This window comes from Telmatherina bonti (assembly GCF_933228915.1).
Source record: "Telmatherina bonti genome assembly, chromosome: 6".
In the NCBI taxonomy this organism is placed as follows: Eukaryota; Metazoa; Chordata; class Actinopteri; order Atheriniformes; family Telmatherinidae; genus Telmatherina; species Telmatherina bonti.
The window spans coordinates 34,085,502-34,097,500 of record NC_136624.1 but is presented as its reverse complement, the minus strand read 5'-3'; the positions used below and the strand labels follow the sequence as shown (position 1 = coordinate 34,097,500).

At 37.9% G+C, this 11,999-nt stretch overlaps 1 protein-coding gene across 1 annotated transcript; it reads right to left on the bottom strand.

The window, feature by feature from the left end:
- Nucleotides 1-315: 315 nt before the first annotated feature.
- On the bottom strand, nucleotides 316-11,933 carry dgkab (diacylglycerol kinase, alpha b; the record flags this gene model as incomplete). Its single annotated transcript, XM_079241855.1, has 23 exons — nucleotides 316-446; nucleotides 2,990-3,050; nucleotides 3,242-3,362; nucleotides 3,461-3,641; nucleotides 3,726-3,816; nucleotides 4,209-4,273; nucleotides 4,404-4,564; nucleotides 4,642-4,731; nucleotides 4,818-4,903; nucleotides 4,991-5,065; nucleotides 5,237-5,310; nucleotides 6,842-6,892; nucleotides 6,989-7,087; nucleotides 7,174-7,284; nucleotides 8,048-8,136; nucleotides 8,308-8,425; nucleotides 8,555-8,671; nucleotides 8,815-8,889; nucleotides 9,160-9,209; nucleotides 9,303-9,377; nucleotides 9,641-9,785; nucleotides 10,325-10,401; nucleotides 11,861-11,933. The coding sequence occupies 23 exons, from the start codon at nucleotides 11,931-11,933 to the stop codon at nucleotides 366-368; spliced, it is 2,166 nt and encodes a 721-aa protein (XP_079097981.1). The 3' UTR covers nucleotides 316-365.
- Nucleotides 11,934-11,999: the final 66 nt, after the last annotated feature.

Genomic DNA, 11,999 nt, shown 5'->3' with positions numbered 1-11,999 from the left:
GATGAATCTCAGCAAGACATTACTATAAGCATGATTCACCACAAAAAAAACCCCCCAAAAAATAAAACAAGACAACATCAAATCCAGTAATTGAGTTCATATTCCTCAGTAATGTACTACTGTAACACAACATTCTTTGCATGTACTGCATCACATTTAAGTTGGCACACAGTGGCAACAATCAGACTAAAGACTCGCTGTTTTCATTTGTTCAAGTGAAAATGTTAGCAGTGACTTAAAAAAGTAATAAGGGCTTAAATGCAAGGGGAACACACAGTAAAACACACTTACATGCTCAGCACTGGATATTTTCTTTTAAATACTCTACATGTCATCTCTGCAGACTGGAGGATCAACTGGAACCATTACTTGAGGTGAAAGAAGCCTGATGGTTTGGTTGGTGCAGCCATTAGCATGTTAGCTTGATTCTTGTGAGTTATGTGGATCTAAAATCAAACCAAAATCAAATGTCATTTATTAGGGGTGGGAAAATCGAATAGAAGAATCGAAAATAGGAATTTTTTGCTTTACAGTTTTTAAATCGATTTTTTTTTTTGTTAAAAAAAAGGGGTTTTTTTTCTCCAAATAAATAAAAATTATCGATTAAGAAATTTTTGTCATTTTTGTTGTTTTTATTGATCTTTTTACTTTTCTTCTTAGGCATTATAGCAGCAGAATTATTATCCGGCTACTGTCTTGATTTTTCATAATTTCCTAATAAAAAAAATGACAAGCAAAAAAGTTTTTTTTTCTTTTTTTTGTTTTTCATATACAAAAATCAGCAATATTGAAAAATTGTTAGAATTTTAATTTAAATTTAATCGGCACCCAAAGAAATTGGAATCAAATTTAATCGAGACAAAAGCATATCGTCACAGCCCCTATTTTTTATACACTTTTCATCCAAGAAATCAGGACAAGGTGATTTACATTAAAAAAAAATAATAATAAATAAATAACACCAATAGTTGGGAATCTATCCACACGGGAGAAACCCCACCCTCAACATACCGCCAACACTGTTACCATTGGGCTACTAAGGACCCCAAAACCACCCACACAAGCATGATTACCACAGCAGGGACAATGATCGAGCAGACAAGCCCCCTGGCACGCAGGATCTCAATAAGAAACACACTAAGGTTTTGTTAAATGAATTTCTTAAGAAGAACATTTAATTAGTAGCCAGGTTAAAGTAATTTCAAAATATCGTAACTACCGAGCTATTAGCTGCTACCTTTTTTTCTCATGATCAAAACCCTTTGGCTTAAACAATGATGTCTTCAATGTAAGAATTTTTACTGGCCCTCATCATTGAAAACACACAAAGAAATGCATATGATGCAGCCTTCAGGTTAAAGACGATCAATGTGGCTGTTGAAGAAGGAATTAGAGCTGCTGCATGATTCATGAAGGTGCAGCTTATAATCAGGTGCGCTATTAGTCTGGAAATTACAGTGATGTTAACAACACATATGTGACAAGTTAACTGTTAATCAGAAAAAAAACCAATGCAGTTAAAGTCAGAGGTACTCGGATATTTCCTTCGTAACATTAGAAAGTTCACAATCTACTAAAACTGCTTCACCAAAACATGAATTTCCTTCAGTCTGTGATTAAGTTAATCATGCTGAATTAGCCTACCTCAATTTATAAGCTATTCTGATGTTAAAGATGACTGAGGTTTTATCTAATTTATTTCAAGGTGGACATTACGACCAAACATCTAAGTGTGTTCAAGCTTATTGTAACATAATTACCCCCAATGAGCCATTTCCATGGTCCAGACACCTTTAAGCTAATAATTGTGATGAATGTGACCTAAAAGTCAAAGTTTTTTTAGATGTTGAGACTTTGTCTTAAACATTTTTAGACAGATGCATTTACTCCACATTTCTCTAAGTGACAATGTGATTCATGCACAGCGGGGATTCAAACTCTAAAGTTTCACATTGCAAACACTTCTCATTATTTACTGAACTAAAACAATATTGTTTGTATTCTGTCTGTGGACTAACTGAAGTTGTGATTATGGAATCAAGCAATTAAAGGATTGCCTGTTTATAACTTTTATAAACTTGGCTGTCCTGTTAAAAATCACCCAGTAGCTTCTTCCTGGCAGCTGCAGATATTTTAGCTCAGTAACATTTAAAATAAAACTTTAAATCCAATAAAAAACAAGTATAGAAAAATATCTCCATATAAACTATTAGTCTTCCTTCCATCTCACCACTAAACAACAGTTTATGTAATTTGTTAGTATATTACGTGTAGCAATGAAATTTAGAAAAAAAGGTAGGATTTAATAAGTTTTGTATTTATTTCTACTCCTTTTCAAACATGTAGATTAATTTTTTGTTGTTTTTTTTCTGCATCACATTGTGTGACCTTTTAATTTTACTTGCTTTGTTGTTTTGTAAGTATGTTTGAGTCATAATTTAAACTACTGTTTGAAATAAAGGAGTCATTTTTATGATTATTGTGCATCTTTGAAGCACTGATGTAACAACAGCAAGGCAGGTATAGGACCGCGGGTTTGCAAAACACAACACTAAAAGTCATGTTTGTGTTGTCTGGAAGTTTAGCCTGATTTGCAGCTTTTGTTTTGTTAATATTTCATATTTACGGTTGTTGCTGTGTTGTGCAATACCAGTTCATAATGTGAACTTATTCTAAATGAAAGGGGGGACTGATGCTTTATATAATTTACATAATCAATAAGAACTAGACTGTTTAGGATAAAAGTGGTCTAAATTTACCAGGAGATATTCATGGCTAAATGAGCTACATCCACTGAGTAAAATATGACTTCCATTCTCTGTGCTGCAGAAGTTATGTGGCGCCATTCGTGATCAATACGCATCAATGCAAGAGTTGAAATCATTGCATATTGCATTGCACTTTGTTGTCACCACAGCACTTCTGAAATAAAATACACACTCATAAAACTTGATTTTTTCTTACTGGTAAAGACTATTTGAACACTTACAGTACAAGGAGGCTGCATCCAGGGCTCCCCATCTATCTGCATGGGCAGAGCTTTGGTTGTCCTGCACGTGGAAAAATAGAAGACAGTGATAATCAGTTTTATAGTATGGTTTTCATGCAGATGCCAGTTCCTAAAGGATAAGCAAATAAAAACAAAAAACTTGACAAAATGACAACATAAAGAAAGAAAAAAAGACTACAGACCAGATCTATGCGGCATTAACAAATATTCTTGTTTTTAAGAGCTTGTAACCTGATGGTAATTTGGGAAGTCTGTGCCAGCCTGTGCCCAGCGCTCTTCAGTCCAGTATAGATTTGTCCCATCTCTATGACTCCCTCCAGCCCCACCACCTCAAAACGCTTATCGGTCATGTCTGAGGAGTCATGGAAAACAGAGATTGGATTCAAAGAGTTTGTAAACTATGAGTTTAAAAACTGATTTAGAAGAATCCATGAAAAAAGAAAGAATCACCTTGTATGACTGTTTTGAGAAGTTCGGGGTCAGTGATGACATCACTGTGCCCTGCTTCTGACACACCGTCCGGCTTCTTGGATTCACCCCAGAGGTTGGAGCCGCCGTGCATGCTGGGTATGTTGAGGATCGCTATGCCCTCTAAAGATGAGTTGCTCAGGTCCAGATGTCTGCCGCAGCACTGTTATCAAAAAGAAATTAAAACACTAATCACACATTGTTCTACCTGGTGAATCAGACAGATAACCGTAGATTAAGCTCTAACCTCAATCACAAGACAGTCCTTCAGCTTCTTGCAGGAGGCAGAGATGGACTCTGAAGTAGCAAACTCAAAGTACAAAAGTTTGTTCTTCATTCTTGAAAACAGAAAAAAACATTTTCATTTTTGTTTTTGTTAAATAACATTAACACATTACACAGTTTTTGAGAGGATTCAAAGTCTTTACAGTGTAGGATGTTTAAATGTAAAATGGAAGAAAAAAATATGATTTACTTATATAAGACTCTTTTTTTTTTTTTTTTTAGAGTAGTCAAAACACTTCTCTTCAGGCAGTAAAGCTGGTAAAATCTGGTGTTACCATCTGCCTAGTTTCAGTCAAAGTTATGATAGAGCCTTGTGAAGCGCAGTATAATGTAGCTAAGGACTGTTTCTATTTTTACTTTTGCAAAAGTACACAAGTGGAGCCCCAGAATAAAAATGTTCAGCAAAAAAAGAGAATAACAGATCAATTTTCATGTAAATACTCACCTGCTGTTGAACCTTTGGGGATGTTTTTCTCTCGTGGAGTGGAAACGGTGAGCAATAGAGGCATCCTGTAAACACACACATTGATGCAATCATAATAAATAAAAAAATAACTGTGTGTGTCAAAAATAGTTTATGATTAAAGCAGGCAGTGAATACTGTGTGACATTTAGACTCCCTGCTTAGTTAGCAGCTTACCACTCCAATAGAGAAGTAGTTGTTAATGATCTCAAAGGGTACAGGATCTCCTGCCTCTTGAGGGTCGTTTGGGATCACCTGGATGCTCCAGCGATCCATGGCAATCATCTCACTTGTCTCAATCTCCTTCAGGATTTCCCTCAAGTCAGACCCCTCATATCCTGTCATGGTATTACAAGAAAAATGCTGTTATTACCCAATAATATACCTGAGTTATATTTGTTGCATTAGAAATTACCTCCTCCCCAGCGAAGACAGCGAGCCAGGTCATTCCCAGTGCCAAGAGGCAGGACGGCTACTGGGGGATGCACCTGGAGGCCCGCTTTGTCTGAAATTACAAGTAACAACTGTTATTTAATTCAAGAGATGGTTATCTCAGTTTGCCTCTCGGGAGGTCTGAAGGATGTGGATTACCTATGGCATCCAGGAGCCAGCCGACTGTTCCGTCTCCTCCGCACACCAGGATCCGGTACTGACGAAGACTACGGAAGAAGTGCAGCCTAAAAAACATCAAAGTCACGCTTAATAAAAATGAGCTGACATGATTTAGATATTTAAATTACAAGCTTCTTAGCTTTATTAGTTACCCTGGAGCAGGGCCTCCATTGGACAGGTTGTACACCTGACGAGGGTTCAGCAGACCGTGAAACTTTCTGAGGACTCTGCAAAAGAAATGCAAAAAACACTTTTATATGAACTGAAATTATAATACACAGGGGGAAAAGCTTTCATGGAGATTATACATTTATGACATAATGCAAAGAAAACTGTATGTTGTCACTGGAAACATTCCCGCCGTTCCTTTAAACTATACAGGAGTATGTCTTACTTACCGTTCACCTTGCTTCCCTCCACTTGTAGGGTTTACAAACACCAGAAGAGGGTGGGTGTCAGGAATGGGGACAATCTGGGGAAAATAAAGCAAAATACAAGAGGGAATACATTAGATGAAGCAAACTAAATGATGCCAAAAGGTTTATGAAGGCTCATGGTTCTGAATCTTCCAGCCACAGGGATCCAGGGGGGTCCTCGAGGGCTGCAGTCCTGCAAGTTATGGATTTTTCTGGCTGCAGCGTACTTGAATGAGACTGAAGGGACCCATTTCATTTGAATCAGGTGTGTTGAATCAGGGAGACATCTAAAAGCTGCAAGCTGAAGGATTTTTAGTTGAGTTTGTTAAATTAAAGTTGGGATTCTATCTTCACTCAACCTGAAAGTGCACTCAGACCTTCTCGTTTTCACAAACTCCTACTACATTTGGAACGAGTTTCTCACCACAGGACAGTGAAAAGCATTGTCAGATGCGACAGTGTCATTTGTTTCCTCAAAAATCATTAGAGCAAGTTAAAGAAATTGTAAGTAAAGCTTTTTGGGGGAAATCCTGCAGTTAAACAGCATGACAGCGACAGAAAGTTTGAAGTGTCTCTATTCTGCACATTTCAGTCTAATTTATTTTAATATGCAAGTCCAGAAGAGCAAGAAATAATCCCGCATTTTTCACAAACCCCTTCATTCATTTAGTATTGATCCTCTCAGATCAGCCTCTGCAAGAAACAAGCGAACAGAGAAAGCTCCGCCCTCTGTCCTGCCAGCAGGCTGCATCTGATTGGTCAACTGCTAGGAGTAGTTATACTGAACAGTGAAGGTCGGCGTGGCTTTCCTCTCGTGAAAGGGCACAACCTAGAGAAGATGGTCCATCACTGAGTCCCTCCCTCGGGACGTCAATAAAATTTCGAAGTAGAAAAAACTCTAAAAACATTTTTCCTAAATGAGCTGAATATTTCTGTGTCTCAATGGTTTAAATATTTTAGTTTATGTTGAATTTTATGTCAAAAACAACAAAAAGCATATCAACAAGACTGAATGCAAAATGAACATATTCACACTGATTAATTGGGGGCAAAAAAAAAAAAACAAACAAAAAAAACAATTAAGCTTTTTAAGACTGCAAGTACTTGCCGTATTTACAAAAATAAGTTTCAGGTACATTTAATCTGACTCTTGCAAATAAGGTTTTTTCAATGACGGTACTCTTTATACATGATCACCAGCAACTTCACATTAAAGTTTCAGAAATGTGTCCTGTTTTCATACATTTCCTTTTGGTTATTCAACAACAGCCATTGTAGGCCTAAATGGTGGTACAGAACAACAATAAATACTGAGGCATAAAATGAAGAAGAAATCAATTAATTCATTGAGAGTAAACAGCAATATCTAATGTAAACTGATGCTTTTTGCCTGTCCAACACAAACTGAACTGAATTTAAAAAACACTCACAGTCAACATTTAAACTCTCATCAAATATTGAAAAAACTCTGCAAAAAAACAATGACATTAGCATGAACAATTTTAAAGTGAATGCACAGGAAAAAAAAACATACAGTTAGTCATGTAGCTGTAAAAAGAAAGGTAGGAAGGTGGAATAGACACAGACCTGCAGGATGTGGCCGTCAGGAGTAACATTCAACAGACTGGTATCTTCCTCCTGCAGCCAATAAGTAACCAACAAACAGCCGATCAATGTCCGAACATCCAATTGCTCTGAAACCACATTTGATTATTCTGGTTGAGACATGTTTACCTTTGAGACAGCATAGATAGCCCATGGAGGCAGTATGTGGTCTCTCAGTGCTCCACAATCACATTTCGGTAATCCAGGCAGAACACAGTCGTCATGTCGCTTTAAAACAAAACGGGACTCGGTGAGAAGAAAAAAACGCAGAAATTCATTTTTAAAAATGGTCATCGTTGTACACAGATGCTCACCATCTCCTGACACCACACACAGCGCTTCCCCGCCAAAGTTTTGATCTTCTTGAAGCAGACCTGACACTTGCTGGAGTTACAGTCAGCCTTGATCCAGGCGTGAGCAGCTTTCTGAAGCGCACAACGCACAAGAAGGTGTCATCCCACAAGTGCTACCGATTCGGTTTTGTTTTTCTTTCAGCAATGAAATTCTGCCAACTTTATTTCCAAATCCATTGTTTTCTGCATACTTTAACATTTCTTTCTGTGTTGAATTAAAGTAACACATCACTGCATGAAAGAAGCTGAATATTGTTTTAATATTGATTTAAAACAATCAGTGCAGATAGTATTCTCCTAAAGCAGCTGTTGAGGTCCTCACTTGTTTCAGATTTGCATCAATATGGACAAGGCAGATGGGCATCTCAAGATAAAATACCCCTAAAGCGAAAGGGTAACCTCACCAGCAAAGACAACTTACTGTTGTGATCCGCTTTTAGCTATAATGCTGCTATACTAAAAAAAAAAAAAAGAGAGAAAAAACAGACACTGACCAGATCATTGTCTATGCTTCTGCAGAATTAGGACATTTAACAGATGTACAGGTCAGACTGTGGCAGCTGTAATCTGCACTTAAAAAACACTGATGGGCTGCACTTAGTGGCTAAACCACCACCATGTTTCCTGTAGTTAATGTGTTTACTGTCACTGCTGCCAGACTTTGTGACAGTGAATAAAGAGACGTTTGATGAATGCAGCCTTTAAACACACTGTAACGTCATTCAACGTAAAATGTTAATGTGTCTGTAAATGTAACTGTAAATCTGAAAAGCAGAGTTAAACTTAAACCAGCAGAAAGATCTGCCACAGAAAAAGTGATCACTGGGTTCCTTACACCAATTTCCTGCTTGGATTTGACAAACGTAGGGGCGCAAGGTTCAGGATCCTTGTTCGCACACTGGCTGTGGACGGTGTACGTGCAGCCTGGGGAAGACAAATATCAGAGAAAAGATAAAAGTAATCTTCTTACAGGAAAGCTGACACTGTCAGAAATCAGGTTGTGCAATTAAAATGGAACTGGCCTGTCTGCTCCAGTTCACTTGTACAGTTTAATAAGTGCATGACTGCCCCCAGGTGGTGGCAGGGAGTTCTTACAGATGCAGCAGAGTCCCTGCTTCCCCAGGCCAAGCAGCATGTTCTCACACACACTACAGTAGGTCGGCTTGTTAAAATGCTTCATCCTCCAAATGTGCTGCCCGTCCTTCTCTGTCATCTGTGGGTGAAGGCGAGAAAGAGGGGAAGTAACAGAGAAAAGTGTTCTGTTCATACGAAAGTGGATGGTTAAATTCAAGCTGGACAAACCAGAGAAGGGAACATGGTGCAAATTAAATGTATTTTTCACCTTCAGGCCAAGCAGCACAAGCAAAGGCACATTGTTCATGCCTCCTTTCACCCACTCCTCCAGAGTGACGGTCCCACTACCATCCACGTCAATTGCAGTCATCATGTCTTTGAGCACCTTTCCAATCACAAAAGAAGAATCTTCCATCACACAATAACCTTCTCAGCAAGCTTCCTTATGCATCTTGCTCCCTGAAAGCCTCACAACCTGACGCAAGATTGCAAATAACATGACTGCAATAAGAAAAAGCGAGTGCTCACTGGTCTCAGTTCAGTCACATCCCAGCCCAGGTAATCAGCAGCCCGCATCATCTGCGTGATGATACGATCCACTTCCTGGAGAAGAAATAACACAGTTCTGGTAGGTTTGAAGAGCAAGTTTGGTGATAATACGACTGTTTTTATTGCCATAGCTACAACTTCTATGTTGCATATCAGTTAGTTAATTTAATGGGACTATGTTAACATAAACTGTTAAATGAAACTGCTACTTGTACGCAAATCATGCAGAAATAATAAAATAAAATAGAAAATCACCCTGGATACTTAATGATCTAAAACATATGATTGACATGTAGCTCTTTGAGAAGCCTGTCAGCAACTTACAGAACTGTCCAAGAGTCCGTTGCCATCTTTGTCATAAAGTTTGAAGGTAACTAGAACCAAACAAAGTCAGTAAGTGATATTCCAAGTTTCAATTTTCATCTTTTATTTTTAGTGAAGTAGATTGACAAAGAAAGTAGACCAACATTCAAGTTTCTCCCGCGGCTGTGCTTCCTCAAGCACTGAAAAGTAACAGGATACATCACGAAGAAAGACCGCACCTGTGAAAACAGATGCCTTTTGAACAAACGTGGAACTTTAACCAGCACTGATGTAAGATCAGTTTAGTTCTGTAGCAACAAGATGAAGGTGTGATACAGGTAAACTACACCTACAGCTTCATTCCTTTCATACTTTTTGAAGTTTTTCAGAAACTTTTAAAGGCCACATTTGGAGTTAGGCAGCACTGCTAATGACAAATTTCCTCCAAACATTTGCACCACTGTTTCAGCTGAAATACAAACAGGTATTCAAAATATTTTACCTCCTTTGGGTATGGGACACTTTGTGGACTCATCTTGCTCAACTAGTTGAAAATATCGAAAAAGACGTTGGCAGAAATCTGCAGGAAACTCCTCCACTTCCAGGTAGGTTTTGAGGAAGAGGCAGAAGCCCACAGAATCCACACACTGAGCAGGGGAAGGTGATATTAGACAAGATCAGCTAACAAATGGAAAACTTACATTCACCAAAGTATTCTTTTTGTTAGTTCTGTATAAATTATGTAGAAAGACCATTTTACTTGTAAACTAACAAGAGAAAAAGAAAACTGTGAGATCAACATATGGCAAAACTAAAAATTCTGATGAGAAATATTCATAAAATCATTTTAATTATGTACTACAAAGAAATGGAAATGGATACTATTACAACATAAAATACTTTTTCTCTGGAAAGTACTTTTTGAGATCATGAAATGATTTTCTTTTCTTTTTCCTTTTAATTTAATAAATTGATCCAATTAGGAAACGGATCTTTCTTCATGTTGCAGCTTATAAATCAGATGAGAACACAAGGTCAAGGACCTGGGACCAGATTATCACCTGGTGGTTCTGAGGTATGAACCCCAACTTGCTAATCAGTACCACAAGATGCTTTGCCACTCATCCACTACTTAAATAACTTTTTACATATAATTGCTCAGAATGAATCTGTGTGCTTAGGTTACCTCTCCAGAACTGTGCTCAGCCAGACGACCTCCAGGCTGAAAGTCCTTGATCACATCTTTCACCCTCAGATTACTCTCTGCAGGGAGAACATTGTAGAGGTCAGAAAGTGACTGGATTAAGGAGTCTAAATGAAGGAAGTGGCGTGCAAATAGAAAATACTTAATTAAACTGAAAACATGTTTGTTTTTCATCTAAAACACCAGTTAAAGTTAAAATTAAGTGTGAACCTTAAGAACATCAAGTCCAGGTTTGGAGTTTGTAGTCTGATGTAACACATTGCAATGCCACTCATGGATCCAGACAGGTGCTGTGTACATGTAATTATCTATTCATCCATTATCCAACAGGCAAATAACCCCAAAACGCTAAGAGCCTACAAACCCATTTAATTTCTTTCAAAGCCTTTGAGTGGACAGAATATTTTTAGCTCAGTTCCACTTTTTGTTTGGTGTCGACATGTCTATTTAATTCTCCATTCTCCAGGACATCCGCATGCACTTAAATTTTGTCTTTGTGCTTCTGAAAGACCCTTCATGGACATCCTCTGTCATTTATTTCACAATGTTACAAGTACTTATGGATTAAGGCAGCTTTGAATTGTTTAATGGCAATTTCCTGAACATTTACCCTGAATACCGAGGAGATTTGTCTAATTTGAGTGTGTAAACTGTTCTTGCTCTTACTGGACTTTGACTCTTGATCCTGATGCCTGTCTTATCTTAATTTGTGTTTATTAACCTTCATAAATCATCCCACTTCCAGATAGGTTTTCTTATTATTCTCTGCTACTACAGTCAAACATTTAGACACACCTAGTCTGTTAAATGACGTTGGATGGTGTCCAAACTATTTTCTGGGAGTGTATTATACCTTTTCCATTAAATATTTTATATTTACAATCTGATTAGGTAAATGAAAAGACAAAAAAGAAAAAAATAAGTAAATAAAAAGTGATGTTGATCGATCTATCCACTTTCTATACCTACTTATTTCAAATTGGGGTCAGAGAGAGTGTATCTCAGATGTTAAAAGGCAAGATCCTGTGTACACACTGGACAGGTTGCCAGTCCATCACAGGATCCGCACAGAGTCAAAAAATCAACACCAATGTAAAAACACCAATTAACCTGACGTGTGGTTTTTTTTTTTTTGGACCGTGGGAATAAGACTGAGAACCTGTTGAAAACAGATACAGGCACAGACAGAGCATGTAACTCACCAGCAGAGGAATGGCTCCTTGTCATTTTCCTATATGCTTTAATGTGCTTTTCTTAGCATTGCTAATGGTGCATTAACATAGATGTATCACTCATGTGCTGTAACCAGTCAAACTGGATTGGACTACATTATGTACAGCTGGGAGGTTTAAGCGGTGGCAGTGTGTTAGTCTTTATGAGCTGTTTGGAAATTGGTTATTGCAACATAAAAAAAAGGGGCATCTAATGATAGATGTTTGCAGGATTACACCTTCAACTGGTTACAAGTTACAATCAGCACCGATGTGGCTTTTATATCAATTAACACCCAAAACTCACCTTCCATGTAATGTTGCAGCTGGATAAAATCCACAGGAGTCAGAGAGCCTTCTGTGTCTTCGGAAGAGGCCATGTTGATCAGCTGCAAGAAAAAACAACAACTAACTTTCAGATGACTGGAACCACAACAGCCTCTAAT